Source organism: Panulirus ornatus, chromosome 35 (assembly GCF_036320965.1).
Source record: "Panulirus ornatus isolate Po-2019 chromosome 35, ASM3632096v1, whole genome shotgun sequence".
Classification (NCBI taxonomy): domain Eukaryota; kingdom Metazoa; phylum Arthropoda; class Malacostraca; order Decapoda; family Palinuridae; genus Panulirus; species Panulirus ornatus.
In genome coordinates, this window is record NC_092258.1 from 12,638,977 (window position 1) to 12,662,691 (window position 23,715).

Below are 23,715 nucleotides of genomic sequence, written 5' to 3' on the forward strand. Positions count from 1 at the left end.
GGCTATAGATAGGGTTGTGCAGAGGAGGGTGGATGTTTTGAAAATGAAATGTTTGAGGACAATTTGTGGTGTGAGGTGGTTTGATAGAGTAAGTAATGAAAGGGTAAGAGAGATGTTTGGTAACAAAAAAAAAAAGGTAGTTGAGAGAGAAGAAGAGAGTGTATTGAAATGGTTTGGTCACATGGAGAGAATGAGTGAGGAACGATTGACAAAGAGGATATATGTGTCAGAGGTGGAGGGAACGAGAAGTGGGAGACCAAACTGAAGGTGGAAAGATGGAGTGAAAAAGATTTTGAGTGATCGGGGCCTGAACATGCAGGAGGATAAAAGGCATGCAAGGAATAGAGTAAATTGGAACAATGTGATATACTGGGGTTGACGTGCTGTCAGTGGATTGACCCAGGGCATCTGAAGCATCTGGGGTAAACCATGGAAAGCTTTGTGGGGCCTGGATGTGGAAAGGGAGCTGTGGTTTCGGTGCATTATACATGACAGCTAGAGACTGAATGTGAACGAATGTGGCCTTTGTTGTCTTTTCCTAGCGCTACCTCGCGCACATGCGGGGGGAGAGGGTTGTCATTTCATGAGTGGCGGGGTGGCGACGGGAATGAATATGGGCAGACAGTATAAATTATGTACATGTGTATATATGTGTATGTCTGTGTGTGTATATATATATATATGTATATGTTGAGGTGTATAGGTATGTATATGTGCGTGTGCAGACGTGTATGTATATAAATGTATAAATGTGTATGTGGGTGGGTTGGGCCATTCTTTCATCTGTTTCCTTGTGTGGTAATAAAATGTGTGTGGTTGAAAGAGCAGAAGAGGGTGTTTTGAAATAGTTTGGTCACATGGAGAGAATGAGTGAGGAAAGATTGACAAAGAGGATATATGTGTCAGAGGTTGAAGGAATGAGGAGAAGCAGGAGACCAAATTGGAGGTGGAAGGTGGAGTGAGAATGATTTTGAGCGATTGGGGCCTGAACATACAGGAGGGTGAAAGGCGTGCAAGGAATAGAGTGAATTGGAAAGATGTGGTATACCGGGATTGAGATGCTGTCAACGGATTGACTTAGTGTATGTAAAGTGTCTTGGGTAAACCATGGAAAGTTTTGTGAGGCCTGGATGTGGAAAGGGAGCTGTGGTTTCGGTGCATTACACATGACAACTAGAGAGTGAGTGTGAATGAATGTGGCATTTTTTGTCTTTTCCTAGCGCTACCTCGTTGGTGAAGGGGGGATGCTATTTCATGTGTGCCGGGGTGGTCACGGGAATGGATGAAGGCAGCAAATATGATGATTTTATTATTATCATATTTTGTTGCTGTCTCCCTCGCCTGCGAGGTAGTGCAAGGAAACAGACGAAAGAATGGCCCAACCCACCCACACACACATGTGTATGCATACACGTCCACACACGCGCATATACATACCTATACATTTCAGCATATACATATATTTACACAGACATATACATATATACACTTGTACATATCATACTTGCTGCCTTTATTCATTCCCGTCGCTACCCCGGCACACGTGAAATGACAACCCCCTGTCCCCGCATGCGCACAAGGTAGCGCTAGGAAACGACAACAAAGACCCCACATTTGTTCACACTCGGTCTGTAGTTGTCATGTATAATGCACCGAAACCACAGCTCCCTTTCCACATCCAGGCCCCACAGAACTTTCCAAGGTTTGCCCCACACACTTCACATGCCCTGGTTCAATCCATTAACAGCACGTCGACCCCAGTATACTACATCGTTCCAATGCACTTTATTCCTTGCATGCCCATCATCCTCCTGCATGTTCAGACCCCGATCACTCAAAATCTTTTTCACTCCATCTTTCCACCTCCAATTTGGTCTCCCACTTCTCGTTCCCTCAACCTCTGACACATATATCCTCTTTGTCAATCTTTCCTCAATCATTCTCACCATGTGACCAAACCATTTCAAAACACCCTCTTCTGCTCTCTCAACCACACACTTTTTATTACCACACATCTCTCTTACCCTTTCACTACTTACTCGATCAAACCATCTCACACCACATATTGTCCTAAAACATCTCATTTCCAAAACATCCACCCTCCTCCGCACAACTCTATCTATAGCCCACGCCTCGCAACATATAACATTGTTGGAACCACTATTCCTTCAAACATACCCATTTTTGCTTTCCAAGATAATGTTCTCGCCTTCCACAAATTTTTCAACGCTCCCAGAACTTTCACCCCTCCCCACCCTGTGACTCACTTCCGCTTCCATGGTTCCATCCACTGCCAAAGAGGAGAAAGAATACTTCCCATGTACTCCCCATGTGTCATAGAAGGCGACTAAAGGGGGCGGGAGCAGGGGGCTAGAAACCCTCCTCTCCTTGTATTTCAACTTTCTAAAGGGGAAACAGAATAAGGAGTCATGCGTTGGGTGCTCATCCTCCTTAAAGGCTTAGATTAGGGTGTCTAAATGTCTGTGGATGTAACCAAGAGGAGAAAAAAGGAGAGATAGGTAGTATGTTTGAGGAATGGAACCTGGATGTTTTGGCTCTGAGTGAAATGAAGCTTAAGGGTAAAGGGGAAGAGTAGTTTGGGAATGTCTTTGAATTAAATTCAGGGGTTGGTGACGGCACAATTGCAAAGGAAGGAGTAGCACTACTCCTGAAGTAGGAGTTGTGATAGAGTGTAAGAAAGTAAACTCTAAATTGATATGGGTAAAACTGAAAGTAGATAAAGAGAGAGATGGGTGATTATTGGTGCCTATGCACCTGTTCATGAGAAGAAAGATCATGAGAGGCAAGTGTTTTGGGAGCAGCTGAGTGAGTGTGTTTGCAGCTTTGATGCACAAGACCGGGTTATAGTGATCAGTGATTTGAATGCAAAGGTGAGTAATGTGGCTGTTGAGGATATAATTGGTGTACATGAGGTGTTCATTGTTGTAAATGGAAATGGTGGAGAGCTTGTAGATATGTGTGCTGAAAAAGGACTGGTGATTGAGAATACCTGGTTTAAAAACAGAGATATACATAAGTATACTTATGTAAGTACGAGAGATGGCCAGAGAGCGTTATTGGATTACTTGTTAACTGATAGGCATATGAAAGAGAGACTTGGATGTTAATATGCTGAGGGGCAACTGGAGGGATGTCTGATCATTATCTTGTGAAGGTGAAGATTTGTAGAGGTTTTCAGAAAAGAAGAGGGAATGTTCGGGTAAAGAGAGTGATGAGAGTAAGTGAGCTTACACAGGAGACTTGTGTTAGGAAGTACCAGGAAGGATTGAGTGAAGAATGGCAAAAGGTGAAAGCAAATGACATAATGGGAGTGGGGGAGGAATGGGATGTATTTAGGGAAGCAGTGATGGCTTGCACAAAAGATGTATGTGGCATGAGAAAGGTGGAAGGTGGGCAAATTAGAAAGAGTAGTGAATGGTGGGATGAAGAAGTAAGATTGTTAGTGAAAGAGATGAGAGAGACGTTTGGACAATTTTTGCAGGGAAGTAGTGCAAATGACGGGGAGATGTATAAAAGAAAGCGGTAGGAGGTCAAGAGAAAGGTGCAAGAGGTGAAAAAGAAGGCAAAAGAGAGTTGGGGTGAGAGAATCATTCAATTTTAGTGAGAATAAAAAGATGTTTTGGAAGGAGGTAAATAAAGTGCGTAAGACAAGAGAACAAATGGGAACATCGGTGAAGGGACCTAGTAGGGAAGTGATTACAGATAGTGATGGATTGAGAAAGAACGGGTTGAGGGACAAGTTAATTGGGAGGTAAGTTTGAATGGAGAAAAACTGGAGGAAGTAAAGTGTTTTAGTTATCTGTTTGTGGACTTAGCAGCAAATGGAACGATAGAAGTGGAAGTGAGTCACAGGGTGGGGGAGGGGGCGAAGGTTCTGAGATCCTTAAAGAATGTGTGGAAGGGGAGAACATTATCTCAGAGAGCAAAAATGGGTAAGTTTGAAGGAATAATGGTTCCAACTATGTTATATGGTTCTGAGGGTGGATGTGTTAGAAATGAAATTCCAACTATGTTATATGGTTCTGAGGGTGGATGTGTTAGAAATGAAATGTTTGAGGACAATATGTAGTGTGAGGTGGTTTGATAGAGTAATGAAAGGGTAAGAGAGATGTGTGGTAATAAAAAGAGTGTGGTTGAGAGAGCAGAAGCGGGTGTGTTGAAATGGTTTGGACACATGGAGAGAATGAGTGAGGAAAGATTGACAAAGAGGATATATGTGTCAGAGGTGGAGGGAACAAGGAGAGGCGGGGGACCAAATTGGAGGTGGAAGGATAAAGTGAAAAAAATTTTGAACGATCGGGGCCAGAACATACGGGAGGGTGAAAGGCGCGCAAGGAATAGAGTGAATTGGAATGATGTGGTATACTGGGGTAGATGTGCTGTCAATGGATTGAACCAGGGAATGTGAAGCATCTGGGGTAAACCATGGAAAGGTCTGTGGGGCCTGGATGTGGAAAAGGAGCTATGGTGTCGGTGCATTACATATGACAGCTATAGACTGAGTGTGAACGAATGTGGCCTTTTTTGTCTTTTCTTGGCGCTACCTTGCTGTAGGGGTGCGGGATGCTATTTCATGTGTGGCAGGGTGGCGACGGGAACGGATTTAGGCAGCAGATGTGAATATGTACATGTGTATATAGGTATATGTCTGTGTAGGAATATGTATGTATACATTGAAATGTATATGTGTGTGTGTGTGGGTGTTTATTCATGTGCACTTGGGTGAGTTGGGCTATTCCTAGTCTGTTTCCTTGCGCTACCTCGTTAATCCGGGAGATGGCAATTAATTACAATTGATAAATAAGAAAATATATATATATACCCCCAGGGATAGGGGAGAAAGAATACTTCCCACGTATTCCCCGCGTATCGTAAAAGGCGACTAAAGGGGGCAGGAGCAGAAGGACTGGACACCCCTCCTTGTATTTAAACTTCTAAAAAGGGAAATGGAAGGAGTCAAGCGGGGAGTGCTCAAAGGCTCAGATTGTGGTGTCTGAATGTGTGCAGATGTAACCAAGATGAGAATAAAGGAGAGATAGATAGTATGTTTGAGGAAAGAAACCTGGATGTTCTGGCTCTGAGTGAAACAAAACTCAAGGGTAAAGGGGAAGAATGGTTTTGGAAGGTCTTGGGAGTAAGTCAGTGGATGGTGAGAGTACAAGAGCTAAGGAAGGAGAAGCAATACTCCAGAAGCAGGAGTTGTAGGAGTATGTGATAGAGCATAAGAAAGTAAACTAGATTGATGTAGGTAAAACTGAAAGTGGATGGAGAGATATGGGTGAATATTGGTGCATATGCACCTGGTCATGATGGGTGATTTAAATGTGAAGGTGAGTAATGTGGCAGGTTGAGGGTATAATTGGTATACATGGGGTGTTCAGTGTTTTGAATGGAAATGGTGAAGAGCATGTAGATTTGTGTGCTGAAAAAAAGAGGTATACATAAGTATACATATATGAGTAGGAGAGATGGTCATAGGGCATTATTGGGCGATGTGTTAATTGATAAGCATGTAAAATAGAGACTTTTGTTTGTTAATTTGCTGAGAGGGATGTCTGATCACTATCTTGTGAAGGCGAACTTGAAGAGATTTGTAGAGCCTTTCAGAAAAGATGAGAGAATGTTGGGGAGAAGAGAGTGGTGAGAGTAAGTGAGCTTGGAAAGGAGACTTGTGTGAGGAAGTATCAGCAGAGGTTGAGTGTAGAATGGCAAAAGGTGAAAGCAAAAGATGTGAGGGGAATGGGTGACAAATGGGATGAATTTAGGGAAGCAGTGATGGCCTGTGCAAAAGATGCATGTGATATGAGAAAGGTGGGAGGTGGGCAGAATAGAAAGGGTAGTGAGTAGTGGGATGAAGAAGTAAAGTTGTTTGTGAAAGAGAGAAGAGAGGCATTTGGATGATATTTGCAGGGAAGTAGTGCAAATAACTGGGAGATGTATAAAAGAAAGTGGCAAGAGGTCAAGAGAAAGTTGCAAGAGTTGAAAAAGAGGGCAAATGAGAGTTGGGGTGAGAGTATCATTTAATTTTGGGGAGAATAAAAGGAAGTAAATAATGTGCGTAAGACAAGAGAACAAATGGGAACATTGGTGAAGGGTCCTAGTGGGGAAGTGATAACAGATAGTGATGGAGTGAGAAAGAGGAGTGAGTATTTTGAAGGTTTGTTGAATGTGTTTCATGATAGAGTGGCAGATATAGGGTGTTTTCGTCTGGATAATGTACAAAGTGAGAGGGTCAGGGAGAATGATTTGGTGAAGAGAGAAGAGGTAGTGAAAGCTTTGCAGAAGATGAAACCCAAGAAGGCGGTGGGTTTGGATGGAATTGCAGTGGAATTTATTAATAAAAGGGGGTGACTGTATTGCTGATTGGTTGGTAAGGATATTCACTATATGTATGGACCATGTTGAAGTGCCTGAGGATTGGCAGAATGCATGCATAGTGCCATTGTACAAAGGCAAAGGGGATAAAGGTGAGTGTTCAAATTTCAGAGGTATAAGTTTGTTCAGTATTCCTGGGAAATTATATGGGAGGGTATTGATTGAGAGGGTGAAGGCATGTACAGAGCATTAAATTGGAGAGGAGCAGTGTGGTTTCTGAAGGGATAAAGGACATGTGGCTCAGATGTTTGCTTTGAAGAATGTATGTGAGAAATACTTAGAAAAACAAGTGGATCTGTATGTAGCATTTATGAATCTGGAGAAAGCATATGATAGGGTTGATAGAGATGCTTTGTGGAAGGTTTTAAGAGAATATGGTGTGGGAGATAAGTTGCTAGAAGCAATGAAAAGTTTTCACCAATGATGTAAGATATGAGTACAAGTAGGAAGAGACGAGAATGATTGGTTCCCAGTGAATGTTGGTCTGCGGCAGGGGTGTGTGATGTCCCCATGGTTGTTTAATTTGTTTATGGATGAGGTGGTCAGGGAGGTAAATGCAAGAGTTTTGGATAGAGGGGCGAATATGCAGTCTGTTATGGATGAGGGAGCTTGGGAAGTGAGTCATTTGTTGTTTGCCGATGATACAGTTCTAGTGGCTGACTCGTGTGTGAAACTGCTAAGGTTGGTGAGTGAGTTTGGAAAAAATGTGTGAAAGGAGAAAGTTTAGAGTAAATGTGAATAAGAGGAAGGTTATCAGTTTCAGTAGGGTTGAGGGACAAGTTAATCAGAATGTAAGTTTGAATGGAGAAAAATTGGAGGAAGTGAAGTGTTTTTGATATCTAGGAGTGGACTTAGCAGTGGATGGAACCATGGAAGCAGAAGTGAGTCACAGGGTGGGGGAGAGGGTAAAAGTTCTGGGAGCAATGAAAAATGTGTGGAAGGAGAGATCGTTATCTCAGAGAGCAAAAATTGGTATGTTTGGAGGAATAGTAGTTCCAACAGTGTTATAATGTTATATGATTGCAATGCATGGGCTATAGATAAGGTTGTACGGAGGAGAGTGGATATGTTGGACATGAAATGTTTGAGGACAATATGTGGTGTGAGGTGGTTTGATCGAGTAAGCAATGTAAGGATAACAGAGATGTGTGCAAATAAAAAGAGTGAGGTTGAGAGAGCAGAAGAGGGTGTATTGAAATGGTTTGGACATATGGAAAGAATGAGTGAGGAAAGATTGAAAAAAAGGATAAATGTGTCAGAGGTGGAGGGAACAAGAAGCAGGAGACCAAATTGGAGGTGGAAGGATGGAGTAAAAAAGATTTTGTGCGATTGGGGTCTGAACATAAAGGAGAGGAGAGTGAGAGGCATGCAAGGAATAGGAGTGGGGTTTCGGTGCAGTGCACAGGCCCCACAGACCTTTCCATGGTTTATCCCAGACACTTCACATGCCCTGGTTTAGTCCATTGACAGCATGTCGACCCCGGTATATCACATTGTTTCAATTCATTCTTTTCCTTGCACACCTCTCACCCTCCTGTATGCTCAGGTCCTTATCGCTCAAAATCTTTTTCGCTCCATCCTTCCACTTCCAATTTGGTCTCCTGCTTTTCCTTGTTCCCTCCACCTATGACACATATATCCTCTTTGTCAATCTTTCCTCTCATTCTCTCCATATGTCCAAACCATTTCAACACACCCTCTTCTGCTCTCTCAACCACACACTTTTTTATTTCCACACCTCTCTCTTACCGTTTCATTACTTATTTGATCAAACCACCTCACACCACATATTGTCCTCAAACATATCATTTCCAGCACATTGACCCTCCTCTGTACAACCCTCTCTATAGCCCATGCCTCGAAACCATATAGCATTGTTGGAACCACTGTTCCTTCAAACATACATATTTATGCTCTTCGAGATAATGTTCTCTCCTTCCGAACATTCTTCATTGCTCCCAGAACCTTCGCCCCCTCCCCCACCCTGAGACTCACTTCCACATCCATGATTCCATCCCCTGCTAAGTCAGCTCCCAGATATCTAAAGCACTGAGTGGTGGTTCTCAGTGAATGTCGGTCTGCAGCAGGGGGTGTTAGATGTCCCCATGGTCGTTTAATTTGTTTATGGATGGGATGGTCAGGGAGGTAAATGCAAGAGTTTTGGAGAGAGGGGCGAGTATGCAGTCTGTTGGGATGAGGGGGCTTGGGAAGTGAGTCAGTTGTTGTTTGCCGATGATACAGCTCTAGTGGCTGATTCGAGTGAGAAACCACAGAAGTTGGTGACTGAGTTTGGAAAAGTGTGTGAAAGTAGAAAGTTGAGAGTAAAAGTAAGTAAATAAGAGCAAGGTCACTAGGGTCAGCAGGGTTGAGAGACAAGTTAATTGGGATGAATAAGAGCCAGGTCATTAGGTTTAGTAGGGTTGAGAGACAAGTTAATTGGGAATTAAGTTTAAATGACAGAAAATTGGAGGAAGTGAAGTGTTTTAGATATCTGGGAGTGGACTTGGCAGCGGATGGAACCATAGAAGCGGAAGTGAGTCACAGGGTGGGGAGGGGGCAAAGGTTCTGGGAACGATGAAGAATGTGTGAAAGGAGAGAACATTATCTCGGAGAGCAAAAATGGGTATGTTTGAAGGAATAGTAGTTCCAACAAAGTTATTTGGTTGTGAGGCATGGGCTATAGACAAGGTTGTACACATGCGGGCATATGTGTTGGAAATTAAATGTTTGAGGACAGTATGTGGTGTGAGGTGGTTTGATTAAGTAATGAAAGGGTAAGAGAGATGTGTGGAAATACAACGATTGTGGTTGAGATAGCAGAAGCGGTTGTGTTGAAGTGGTTTGGACATATGGAGAGAATGAGTGAGGAAAGATTGACAAAGAGGATATATGTGTCAGGTGGAGGGAACAAGGAGAAGCGGGGGACCAAAATGAAGGTGGAAGGATAGAGTGAAAAAGATTTTGACAATCGAAGCTTGAACATACAGGAGGGTGAGAGGCATGCAAGGAATAGAGTGAATTGGAATGATGTGATATATCTGGGTCAACAAGCTGTCAGTGAACTGAACCATGGCATGTGAAGCGTCTGGAGTAAAACATGGAAAGGTCTGTGGGGACTGAATGTGGATAGGAAGCTGTGGCTTCGGTGCATTACACATGATAGCTAGGCTCAGTGGAAATGAATGTGGCCCTTTTGTCTGTTTTCCTGGTGCTACCTCGCTGAAGTGGGAGATAGCAATGCTGTTCCCTGTGGGGAGGGGTAGTGACAGGAATGGATGAAGGCAAGCAAGTATGAATATGTACATGTGTATATATGTATATGTCTGTATATGTATGTCTATGTTGATATGTTTGTATATATATATATATATATATATATATATATATATATATATATATATATATATATATATATTGGTTCTCAGTGAATGTAGGTTTGCGGCAGGGGTGTGTGATGTCTCCATGGTTGTTTAATTTGTTTATGGATGGGGTTGTTAGGGAGGTAAATGCAAGAGTTTTGGAAAGAGGGGCAAGTATGAAGTCTGTTGGGGATGAGAGAGCTTGGGAAGTGAGTCAGTTGTTGTTTGCTGATGATACAGCGCTGGTGGCTGATTCATGTGAGAAACTGCAGAAGCTGGTGACTGAGTTTGGTAAAGTGTGTGGAATTATAAAGTTAAGAGTAAATGTGAATAAGAGCAAGGTTATTAGGTACAGTAGGGTTGAGGGTCAAGTCAATTGGGAGGTGAGTTTGAATGGAGAAAAACTGGAGGAAGTGAAGTGTTTTAGATATCTGGGAGTGGATCTGGCAGCGGATGGAACCATGGAAGCGGAAGTGGATCATAGGGTGGGGGAGGGGGCGAAAATTCTGGGGGCCTTGAAGAATGTGTGGAAGTCGAGAACATTATCTCGGAAAGCAAAAATGGGTATGTTTGAAGGAATAGTGGTTCCAACAATGTTGTATGGTTGCGAGGCGTGGGCTATGGATAGAGTTGTGCGCAGGAGGATGGATGTGCTGGAAATGAGATGTTTGAGGACAATGTGTGGTGTGAGGTGGTTTGATCGAGTGAGTAACGTAAGGGTAAGAGAGATGTGTGGAAATAAAAAGAGCGTGGTTGAGAGAGCAGAAGAGGGTGTTTTAAAGTGGTTTGGGCACATGGAGAGGATGAGTGAGGAAAGATTGACCAAGAGGATATATGTGTCGGAGGTGGAGGGAGCAAGGAGAAGAGAGAGACCAAATTGGAGGTGGAAAGATGGAGTGAAAAAGATTTTGTGAGATCGGGGCCTGAACATGCAGGAGGGTGAAAGGAGGGCAAGGAATAGAGTGAATTGGAGCGATGTGGTATACCGGGGTTGACATGCTGTCAGTGGATTGAATCAAGGCATGTGAAGCGTCTGGGGTAAACCATGGAAAGCTGTGTAGGTATGTATATTTGCGTGTGTGGACGTATGTATATACATGTGTATGGGGGGGTTGGGCCATTTCTTTCGTCTGTTTCCTTGCGCTACCTCGCAAACGCGGGAGACAGCGACAAAGTATAAAAAAGAAAGAAAAAAAAAATATATATATATATATATATATATATATATATCACTTTGAGAGGGTGAAGGCATGTACAGAGCATCAGATTGGGGAAGAGCAGTGTGGTTTCAGAAGTGGTAGAGGATGTGTGGATCAGGTGTTTGCTTTGAAGAAAGTATGTGAGAAATACTTAGAAAAGCAAATGGATTTGTATGTAGCATTTATGGATCTGGAGAAGGCATATGATAGAGTTGATAGAGATGCTCTGTGGAAGGTATTAAGAATATATGGTGTGGGAGGCAAGTTGTTAGAAGCAGTGAAAAGTTTTTATTGAGGATGTAAGGCATGTGTACGTGTAGGAAGAGAGTAAAGTGATTGGTTCTCCATGAATGTAGGTTTGCAGCAGGGGTGTGTGATGTCTCCATGGTTGTTTAATTTGTTTATGGATGGGGTTGTTAGGGAGGTGAATGCAAGAGTTTTGGAAAGAGGGGCAAGTATGAAGTCTGTTGGGGATGAGAGAGCTTGGGAAGTGAGTCAGTTGTTGTTCGCTGATGCTACAGCGCTGGTGGCTGATTCATGTGAGAAACTGCAGAAGCTGGTGACTGAGTTTGGTAAAGTGTGTGAAAGAAGAAAGTTAAGAGTAAATGTGAATAAGAGCAAGGTTATTAGGTACAGTAGGGTTGAGGGTCAAGTCAATTGGGAGGTAAGTTTGAATGGAGAAAAACTGGAGGAAGTAAAGTGTTTTAGATATCTGGGAGTGGATCTGGCAGCAGATGGAAGAGGAAGTGGATCATAGGGTGGGGGAGGGGGTAAAAATTCTGGGAGCCTTGAAGAATGTGTGGAAGTCGAGAACATTATCCCGGAAAGCAAAAATGGGTATGTTTGAAGGAATAGTGGTTCCAACAATGTTGTATGGTTGCAAGGCGTGGGCTATGGATAGAGTTGTGCGCAGGAGGATGGATGTGCTGGAAATGAGATGTTTGAGGACAATGTGTGGTGTGAGGTGGTTTGATCGAGTAAGTAACGTAAGGGTAAGAGAGATGTGTGGAAATAAAAAGAGCGTGGTTGAGAGAGCAGAAGAGGGTGTTTTGAAATGGTTTGGGCACATGGAGAGAATGAGTGAGGAAAGATTGACCAAGAGGATATATGTGTCGGAGGTGGAGGGAACGAGGAGAAGTGAGAGACCAAATTGGAGGTAGAAAGATGGAGTGAAAAAGATTTTGTGTGATCGGGGCCTGAACATGCAGGAGAGTGAAAGGAGGGCAAGGAATAGAGTGAATTGGATCGATGTGGTATACCGGGGTTGACGTGCTGTCAGTGGGTTGAATCAGGGCATGTGAAGTGTCTGGGGTAAACCATGGAAAGCTGTGTAGGTATGTATATTTGCGTGTGTGGACGTATGTATATACATGTGTATGGGGGTGGGTTGGGCCATTTCTTTCGTCTCTCTCCTTGCGCTACCTCGCAAATGCGGGAGACAGCGACAAAGCAAAAAAAAAAAAAAAAAAAAAATCACTTTATTCCGTATCAGCCTTTCTGTCATTAATAATGACATGCTCCCTCCTCAGGTGACTGTGACTGGACTGGCAGCTTGCATGGACTACACTTTCATGGTCACAGCAGTTACGCCCTTGGGAACTGAAAGCACAGCTGCTTCTCACAGTGTCTCCACCTCTTGCTAGTGAACTCAGATGAAAAGATGTCCCAACAGTAGCTTGAGAACATGTGGCCTACTTCAAGCAAAAGAAACCCTGTGGTCTCCTTCATCAAATTTGATCCTCTGACCTCTTTCAGGAAAGGGTCAACCTTATGACCACCTCCATCTGTGTTAGAGACTGTTATGTTCTGCAACAATATAGGTAACCCTCTGGGCTCTTTCTCTTATGCTAAGGACATATAGGCTCCTACACTTGTCAAGGACCTCTGTGGTGTCTGTTACTAGTGTTGGGGACCTCTTGGTCTCCAATACCTATGCTAACACCCATGGCCTCTAGTACCAGTGATGGGGATCCCACAGTCTTCTGCATCAGTGTAGGAGTTAATGTAGTCTCCTGTACCAGTAACAGACTTCCAGCAACAGATCATTCTGACAATCAGTCTTACAAACTTCCAATTGCAGACCTGTTTCTCAGATTCTTGACCACATCCATATGGCAAAAGATGGACAAGGCCTCACATATACGAGTCCATACACCATGCGCCATTATATTTGTTACTTGGGTTTAAGAGGTTCTCATGTATGTCTAAACCTATTTGTGATTACACTTGTCATCTGTGATTAAAACACAGCCCTATTTCCTTTGTCTTAGTTATGTGTGAAAAAGTTTCTTTTTTGATTGTTACAGGTCGAGCATCCGAAATCCAAAATCTGAAACTTTCTAAGTGGTGACTTGAAATTACAAGTCAAAAATTCAACCACTAAATACAATATTTTTTCATTGCATTAATGGTATTTCTTTTTTTTTTTTTTACTGTGAAGTACTTATTAATTTATTTATTTTGCTTTGTCGCTGTCTCCCACGTTTGCGAGGTAGCGCAAGGAAACAGACAAAAGAAATGGCCCAACCCACCCTCATACACATGTATATACATACACGTCCACACACACAAATATACATACCTATACATCTCAATGTACACATAAATATACACACACACAGACATATAAATATATACACATGTACATAATTCATACTGTCTGCCTTTATTTATCCCCATCGCCACCTCGCCACACATGGAATAACATCCCCCTCCCCCCTCATCTGTGCAAGGTAGCGCTAGGAAAAGACAACAAAGGCCCCATTCGTTCACACTCAGTCTCTAGCTGTCATGTAATAATGCCCGAAACCACAGCTCCCTTTCCACATCCAGGCCCCACACAACTTTCCATGGTTTACCCCAGATGCTTCACATGCCCTGATTCAATCCATTGACAGCACGTCGACCCCGGTATACCACATCGATCCAATTCACTCTATTCCTTGCCTGCCTTTCACCCTCCTGCATGTTCAGGCCCCGATCACTCAAAATCTTTTTCACTCCATCTTTCCAAGTCCAATTTGGTCTACCACTTCTCCTCGTTCCCTCCACTTCCAACACATATATTCTCTTGGTCAATCTTTCCTCACTCATTCTCTCCATGTGCCCAAACCATTTCAAAACACCCTCTTCTGCTCTCTCAACAATGCTCTTTTTATTTCCATACATCTCTCTTACCCTTACATTACTTACTCGATCAAACCACCTCACACCACATATTGTCCTCAAACATCTCATTTCCAGCACATCCACCCTCCTGCGCACAACTCTATCCATAGACCATGCCTCGCAACCATACAACATTGTTGGAACCACTATTCCTTCAAATATACCCATTTTTGCTTTCCGAGATAATGTTCTCGATTTCCAAACATTCCTCAAGGCTCCCAGGATTTTCGCCCCCTCCCCCACCCTATGATTCACTTCCGCTTCCATGGTTCCATCCGCTGCCAGATCCATTCCCAGATATCTAAAACACTTCACTTCCTCCAGTTTTTCTCCATTCAAACTTACCTCCCAATTGACTTGACCCTCAACCCTACTGTACCTAATAACCTTGCTCGTATTCACATTTACTCTTAACTTTCTTCTTTCACACACTTTACCAAACTCAGTCACCAGCTTCTGCAGTTTCTCACATGAATCAGCCACCAGCGCTGTATCATCAGCGAACAACAACTGACTCACTTCCCAAGCTCTCTCATCCACAACAGACTGCATACTTGCCCCTCTTTCCAAAACTCTTGCATTCACCTCCCTAACAACCCCATCCATAAACAAATTAAATAACCATGGAGACATCACACACCCCTGCCGCAAACCTACATTCACTGAGAACCAATCACTTTCCTCTCTTCCTACACGTACACATGCCTTACATCCTCGATAAAAACTTTTCACTGCTTCTAACAACTTGCCTCCCACACCATATATTCTTGAAGTACTTATCAATAGCATATAAATTCAGAGTCAGGGATGATGGTAATGCAAAACAACAACAGACTGTCTACATGGGTGGCTGAGGTTGTGACATCTCAGTTTTCTGATGGTTGTCTTACACAAACTTTGTTTCGTGTACAAAATTATTAAAATCATTGTATAAATTACCTTCAGACTATGTGTATACGGTGTATATGAAATATAAATGAAAATAAATGGAAATGTTAAAGAACTTGTGGATTTGTGTGCTGAGAAAGGACTGGTGATTGGGAATACCTGGTTTAAAAAGTGAGATATACATAAGTATACGTATGTAAGTAGGAGAGATAGCCAGAGAGCGTTATTGGATTACGTGTTAAGTGATAGGCGCGCGAAAGTGAGACTTCTGGATGTTAATGTGCTGAGAGGTGCAACTGGAGGGATGTCTGATCATTATCTTGTGGAGGCGAAGGTGAAGATTTGTAGGGGTTTTCTGAAAAGAAGAGAGAATGTTGGGATGAAGACAGTGGTGAGAGTGAGTGAGCTTGGGAAGGAGACTTGTGTGAGGAAGTACCAAGAGAGACTGAGTACAGAATGGAAAAAGGTGAGAACAAAGGGGGTAAGGGGAGTGGGGGAGGAATGGGATGTATTTAGGGAAGCAGTGATGGCTTGCACAAAAGATGCTTGTGGCATGAGAAGCGTGGGAGGTGGGTTGATTAGAAAGGGTAGCAAGTGGTGGGATGAAGAAGTAAGAGTATTAGTGAAAGAGAAGAGAGAGGCATTTGGACGATTTTTGCAGGGAAAAAATGCAAATGCGTGGGAGATGTATAAAAGAAAGAGGCAGTAGGTCAAGAGAAAGGTGCAAGAGGTGAAAAAGAGGGCAAATGAGAGTTGGGGTGAGAGAGTATCATTAACTTTTAGGGAGAATAAAAAGATGTTTTGGAAGGAGGTAAATAAAGTGCGTAAGACAAGGGAGCAAATGGGAACTTCAGTGAAGGGAGCTAATGGGGAGGTGATAACAAGTATTTGTGATGTGAGAAGGAGATGGAGTGAGTATTTTGAAGGTTTGTTGAATGGGTTTGATGATAGAGTGGCAGATATAAGGTGTTTTGGTCGAGGTGGTGTGCAAAGTGAGAGGGTTAGGGAAAATGATTTGGTAAACAGAGAAGAGGTAGTAAAAGCCTTGCGGAAGATGAAAGTCGGCAAGGCAGCAGATCTGGATGGTATTGCAGTGGAATTTATTAAAAAAGGGGGTGACTGTATTGTTGACTGGTTGGCAAGGTTATTTAATGTATGTATGATTCATGGTGAGGTGCCTGAGGACTGGCGGAATGCTTGCATAGTGCCATTGTACAAAGGCAAAGGGGACAAAGGTGAGTGCTCAAATTACAGAGGCATAAGTTTGTTGAGTATTCCTGGGAAATTATATGGGAGGGTATTGATCGAGAAGGTGAAGGCAGTGTGGTTTCTGAAGTGGTAGAGGATGTGTGGATCAGGTGTTTGCTTTGAAGAATGTGTGTGAGAAATACTTAGAAAAGCAAATGGATTTGTATGTAGCATTTATAGATCTGTAGAAGTCATATGCTAGAGTTGACAGAGATGCTCTGTGGAAGGTATTAAGAATATATGGTGTGGGAGGCAAGGTGTTAGAAGCAGTGAAAAGTTTTTATCGAGGATGTAAGGCATGTGTACGTGTAGGAAGAGAGGAAAGTGATTGGTTCTCAGTGAATGTAGGTTTGCGGCAGGGGTGTGTGGTGTCTCCATGGTTGTTTAATTTGTTTATGGATGGAGTTGTTAGGGAGGTAAATGCAAGAGTTTTGGAAAGAGGGGCAAGTATGAAGTCTGTTGTGGATGAGAGAGCTTGGGAAGTGAGTCAGTTGTTGTTCGCTGATGATACAGCGCTGGTGGCTGATTCATGTGAGAAACTGAAGAAGCTGGTGACTGAGTTTGGTAAAGTGTGTGAAAGAAGAAAGTTAAGAGTAAATGTGAATAAGAGCAAGGTTATTAGGTACAGTAGGGTTGAGGGTCAAGTCAATTGGGAGGTATGTTTGAATGGAGAAAAACTGGAGGAAGTAAAGTGTTTTAGATATCTGGGAGTGGATCTGGCAGCAGATGGAACCATGGAAGTGGAAGTGAATCATAGGGTGGGGGAGGGGGTGAAAATTCTGGGAGCCTTGAAGAATGTTTGGAAGTCGAGAACATTATCTCGGAAAGCAAAAATGGGTATGTTTGAAGGAATAGTGGTTCCAACGATGTTGTATGGTTGCAAGGCGTGGGCTATGGATAGAGTTGTGCGCAGGAGGGTGGATGTGCTGGAAATGAGATGTTTGAGGACAATATGTGGTGTCAGGTGGTTTGATTGAGTAAGTAATGTAAGGGTAAGAGAGATGTGTGGAAATAAAAAGAGTATGGTTGAGAGAGCCGAAGAGGGTGTTTTGAAATGGTTTGGTCACATGGAGAGAATGAGTGAGGAAAGATTGACCAAGGGGATATATGTGTCAGAGGTGGAGGGAACGAGGAGAAGTGGGAGACCAAATTGGAGGTGGAAAGATATAGTGAAAAAGATTTTGAGTGATCGGGGCCTGAACATGCAGGAGGGTGAAAGGCGTGCAAGGAATAGAGTGAATTTGAACGATGTGGTATACCGGGGTCGATGTGCTGTCAATGGATTGAACCAGGGCATGTGAAGCATCTGGGGTAAACCATGGAAAGTTCTGTGGGGCCTGGATGTGGAAAGGGAGCTGTGGTTTCGGTGCATTATTAAATGACAGCTAGAGACTGAGTGTGAACGAATGGGGCCTTTGTTGTCTTTTCCTAGCACTACCTCGCACACATGAGGGGGGTGGGGGTTGTTATTCCATGTGTGGCGAGGTGGCGATGGGAATAAATAAAGGCAGACAGTATGAATTATGTACATGTGTATATATATATATATATGTCTGTGTGTGTATATATATGTGTACATTGAGATGTATAGGTATGTATATTTGCGTGTGTGGACGTGTATGTATATACATGTGTATGTGGGTTCGTTGGGCCATTTCTTTCGTCTGTTTCCTTGCGCTACCTTGCTAACGCGGGAGACAGCGACAAAGCAAAATAAATAAAAAATAAATAAAAATGAAATTTACAAGGATTTTGTGTTTAGACTTAGGTCCCATCCCCAAGTCCAAAATCCAAAACACTTCTGGTCTTAGGCCTTTTGGATAAGGGATACTCAACCTGTATAGACATTATCAATATGATAATGGTCAACATGTCTGCAAACATCATTTAAAGGATAGGAATTGCCTGAGGTGGTTAACAAAACCACTCTGTATGAAGGAAGAACTACAAATGTGAAATATTACTGTTTTTAACCTGCTTGGTAATTGTACAGCACATGAAATACCAAGTAGAAAATTAGATTAAAACTCAATTTTGGTGAACCAACTCAATCAGTACACTTTTTTTGTATATATGCTTTTGCAATGTCATGTAATGTTATAAAGTTTTACTTATTTTGATGACTAATGATTTTCTCAACTGATTCACCATAGGTATGATATCTAAGGTTCAGGTACATTCTGTTAACAAGTATGAGTTCCATATCTGAGGTTCAGGTACATTCTGTTAACAAGTATGAGGTCCATATCTGAGGTTCAGGTACATTCTGTTAACAAGTATGAGGTCCATATCTGAGGTTCAGGTACATTCTGTTAACAAGTATGAGTTCCATATCTGAGGTTCAGGTACATTCTGTTAACAAGTATGAGTTCCATATCTGAGGTTCAGGTACATTCTGTTAACAAGTATGAGGTCCATATCTGAGGTTCAGGTACATTCTGTTAACAAGTATGAGGGCCAAGTACATTCTGTTCACACAATGTATCTGAGGTCCATGTACATTCTGTTAACACAGCATATCAGAGGTCCAAGTACATTCTGTTATCACAGATTATCTGAGGTCCAAGTACATTCTGTTAACACAGCATGCCTGAGGTCCAAGTACATTCAGTTAACACATATCAGGTACATTCTGTTAACACAGCATCAGAGGTTCAGGTACATTCTGTTAACACAACAAGTATGAGTTACAAGTACATACTGTTAAACAATATATCTGAGGTCCAAATACATTCTCTTAACATATCTGAGGTCTAGGTATATTGTTAACATATCTGAGGCCCAGGTGCATTCTGTTAACATAACTGTGGCCAGGTATGTGCTAATACAACATGTCTAAGGTTCAAGTACATTCTGTTAACAAAACATTTCTGAGGTCCAGGAATGTTCTGTAAACACAATATATCTGCCTGTCTAGGAACAATCTGTAAACAGTACATATTCTGAGGTCTATGTATGTTTTGTAAACACAGCACATCTAGGGTTCAGGTATGTTCTGTTTACAAAATATATCTGAAGTCCAGGTATATTTTGTTAACACAACATATCTGAGGTCCTAGTATATGAAAAAACAACATATCTGAAGTTCAGGTATGTTATGTAAACACAACACTCTGGTAACTAAATTTGTGAAACTGCATTTTTTCTAGACTTTGTTCTTCATAAAATGAAGAGATTCATTAAATATTTTGCTCAATATCTGTTAAAAGTCTCAAGATCAGGGGCAAGATCTGAAATTTAAATATTTCATTAGTAGAATGTACATAAAAGGATGTAGTTTAACAGCTTTCCCTGTTCCTTAGATTCATTTGACAGTTAACATGTCTCCATTAAACTTCAGCAGCTGACATATGTCTTCTTGAAGCTTCAGGAGTTGACACTATCTCCTTGAAAATTCAGCAGTAGACACTGAACCCCCCTGAAGGTTTGAATGACATCTGTCTCCTTAAAACTTCAGAAACTGACATCTCTCTTCTTGAAACTTCAGCAGCTGAAATCTCTCTTCTCAAAACAGATTATTTATCTCTCCTTGACTTTCAGCAGCAGCCAATTGTCTCCTTGAAAATACAACTGCCCATATCTCTCCTTGAAATTTCAACAGCTGACATTTGTGTTTACTGAAATACTACAAACTGACAAGTCTCCTAGAAATTTCAACACTGACATCTCTTTCCTTGAAACTAGCAGATGACACCTGTCTCCTTGGTACTTCAACAGCAATCTGTCTTTGAAACTTCAACAGCACATATCTCAACTTGAAACTTCAGCAGCTGATATCCGTCTCAAACCTTCAGCATATGACATCTTGACTCTTCAGTAGCTAAGTTACAAAAATCTCTCCTTGAAAATTCAGTGACTGACATCTGACTTACTGAAATTTCAGCAGCTGTAAACTCCTCCTTTGAAACTCTACTCAATTTCATACCTTTACAAAGTGTACATCCTTTATCAAGCTAAAAGCCACACTTTAGCACAGACCTCCAACATAACTCCTCATAACTTGTAAAGTCTTGGCATTAAGCAATTTCCTTTTTTAATATCTTCTACTTCATAAACTAGTGAATTTCCACTGATGTTCATAAAGCAATGAAATAACTGTAGGGCAATCATATTAGCAAAAGAAAAGTTTGTCTGGGAGAATAAAAATATAGTCACAGCCTGCAATTATTATTATTATTATAATTGTTATTATCATTCAACCCCAGATTCTCTTTAAGGGGCTCCTGCATCTTCAAGGCTGTGCTACAGTCAGAAGCAGGGAAACCATGGACTCCTTTGGAGCAAGAGGTTCCTTGACATGCTTGTACGATATTCAGCTGGTGACTCTTCACTTGCAGTATAACCTCAAGCAGGTAGAGCCCAGTAACAACCAGCCTGCACATCAAGCCCTGTTATAAAAAAAATTCTTATATTAAGGTTACCATGGATACCATGGACACAAGCAATGGAAATGCAGGAAATTTGCACACACATACCAGTCACAGTAATGTCTGGTATGTGATTTGGGCAACACAAGGGAGCACTTTTAATATTACAATAAAATAATTGTAAAATCAGTTCCATAACCATTTAATTATTACTGAACTACCAGTTCCCACTATGCTGCAAGGTTTCCCATGTGCACAATACTTTATACTTTATCCTAGACTGTGTCAAATATTTTTGCATTTCTAGCTGAAATTACAGTCACTTCAGCACCTTCACTCAATTCAACATGTAACCACAACAAATCAAACCTTCATCTCTTAACAAAAAAGGGCAAAGCAGCCCTATGTTTGAAGTACTACACTTCATTGCATTGTGGAAGCAAACATTAGTACCAGTCGCAAAAAAATTCATGTAGAAAATAAACAAAAAATTTCAAACTCATTGATATTCTTAAGAACAAAAATATAATGTTCTGACTATTGTCATGAGAGCTAAATTAAAATATCAGCAAAACATACAACTAAGAATGAAACAATGAGGGTTCATGTCGTGCAGAAGAAAAAACTGCATAGAAGATAAATACGACTGACAAAATCACAATAATGATCTTTACACTGTCAACCAACATTTGAAAGATCATTCATTAAGGGTAGGGGGAGTAGCACATACGAGTCAAATTATATAAACATGAAAACAAAGTTCAAGTTGTTAAAATCTCCCTTACAATGCTATAAACTATTTGAGCTTTGTGACAACTAAGGTGCCACTAAATAACAATTTTATGCTCCCCTCATTAAAAGGAAGAAAATTCTCAATCATGCTTTTCCTTCCTATTCTGTACACCAAAGACTCTTCTATATGGATTTACAATTAGAATTTTCCAAAAGAACACAAAATTTGCTTTACAGAAGGGGTTTGAATATTCATTAGGCACAATACCATCAATGTGAGCCTCAAAATAGCTGAACATTGGAAACCAGATTTTAGTCCTGAAAGAATCCCTTTGGTGCAAAGCTCGATTATTTGCTAGGGAGTGGTAGTAGAGGAACATTCGTGAGGTGATGTAGAAAGCAATGAACACATCAATGGAGTAGTGTTCATGTGCAGCCAGGATGAAGAAGATACCAAATGTGTTCAGGACCCAGGACGCAATGTGCAGGTAGTACATTCGTCTCGGGGTATCTGGAGGAAAAAGAAATACTATGAAACACTCTATTCAGCTTGTACTATGAAGTGGATTTCCATTCAACTCATGAGCTCTTCTCTAAAACTTTTATATTATTTTTCAACATAATTTCAGCTGCATTTCTGAAACTCTGAAACTCCCAAGAATATTTTGACAATATACTCAACTTCACCACCGAGGATGATGATGATGTTGATTAGCTAGTTAGGATATGTATGGCTTATGGCTAGGCACCTGAGCACTGACAGAGTGCTAGTACAGTGTCACTGTATAAAAGTAAATGGGAACAAAAATGAACGTTCAAATTACATACATATAATTTTGTTTAATATAGCTGGAAAGTTGTATGGGAAAGTAGTGACCGAGAGGATGGTGGCATGAAAAGAGATTCAGATTGGGGAGGAACAATGTGGCTTCAGAAATGATACAGGGTGTGTGGATCAAGAGTGTACTTTGGAGAATGTGTGTGAGAAACAGGAGGACCTATATGAGGCATTTATGGATCTGGAGGAAGTATATGACAGGGCTGATATAGATGCTCTGTGGAAGGTTTTACAAACATTTTTTTCTATAGTGAGTAACATGGCACAGGCAAATAACATGCCCCAATCAAGGTCTTCAGGTGAAAGAAGAAATAATAGAAAAAGAAACAGAAAGAAATTACTCAGGGCTCTGCAAGTTTTGCTGACCTGACTCTGAAACAAAGAAAGGTTATAGGAAGAGGAAAAGACCAAAGAAAGAAAGGAATTCCACAGCTCAGCAGTCTGAGGAAAGAATAAGGCATCATAACAGCCAATCCTTGGGTGGCCAGTCTTCACACATAAGCTATGGGAAGCACCAACCAAAGACATGCCATAGGTACAAACCTAGGAAGTACAGACATGCAGTCATTTCACAAAAACAATGGCCAAAATAACTTCAATGAAATAGAGAAAGCAGCTAGATTCATATGAGGTGATGCTAGGAAAATAAATGAGTTAGAGGGCTTTTGATTCCTCTCTAGTTAATAGGGAGGTGGAGGTTGAGCCACCCTAATAAGTGAGCAGTACTTGGGATAATGAAACCCCTATAGATATGATACAACTGCTCACAAGATACATAATCATGGCACCTAAACAACACTCTCAGCTTTTGTGAAGCAGACTTTGTAACATTGATTATATGGAGTTTCCAGGACAGACTGGAGGATATGGTTATTTCCAACATATTCATATTATTACTGGGTTAAATTGTGGTGTTTTGAATTCAAACAGAAGGAACAAATAATTCTTAGAAAAAGACACATGGAGAAATTGCATTTTAGCACTATCAAATTTTAAAAAATTACTGATTCATCATTCTGAAAGGCTGCACAGGTCCAAATTGAAAAAGGTAAACATGATCTGAATGGAAAGAAAACTAGTACTAAAGGGAGGAGGGGAGGAGAAATGAGTTGAAGTACAGCACAAAAGAGTGAATAAAATTAGAAGTACAAGAGAAATAATTTATTGATAGAGGAAAAAGTATAGCTGACAAGATAAATTCCTGATGAAGATCATAATTGATAAGAGAAGAAGGGAAAGTCACTCAATCGATGGTCACTTCAATGGAACAGTCAGATACGACAATATGCATCACAGAACAGAGAAGCAGTGAAATCAAAGGTAGGGTGACCTTGTCAGTACACCCCTTAGGGGAGGAACTAAAGGGGTAGGCATTGCCCAATTACATTTGGGCAATAGTTTTTGATTTGGATAAACACCTGAGGTGTACTGTTACTTATAGTTCTGACAATTTTTGAGCCTCGCTGCCTCTGCAAATACTGCGCTGGAACTGCACTCTGCTAGTGACCTGTCAAGGGCAA

General features: G+C 41.5%; 2 protein-coding genes across 5 annotated transcripts in view; one reads left to right on the top strand and one right to left on the bottom strand.

The window, feature by feature from the left end:
* Positions 1–20,422, top strand: part of LOC139760165 (uncharacterized) — a 106,007-nt gene extending 85,585 nt beyond the window's left edge. For all 4 annotated transcript variants that reach the window (XM_071683077.1, XM_071683080.1, XM_071683078.1 and 1 more), the window contains exon 31: positions 12,484–20,422. In XM_071683077.1, the coding sequence (XP_071539178.1) occupies positions 12,484–12,597 (114 nt within the window). In that variant the 3' untranslated portion in view covers positions 12,598–20,422. The remainder of the gene's footprint in view (positions 1–12,483) is intronic.
* Positions 20,410–23,715, bottom strand: part of LOC139760168 (sphingomyelin synthase-related protein 1-like) — a 105,276-nt gene continuing 101,970 nt past the window's right edge. The window contains exon 7 of the mRNA XM_071683088.1: positions 20,410–21,868. Coding sequence (XP_071539189.1) covers positions 21,498–21,868 — 371 coding nt within the window. The 3' untranslated portion in view covers positions 20,410–21,497. The remainder of the gene's footprint in view (positions 21,869–23,715) is intronic.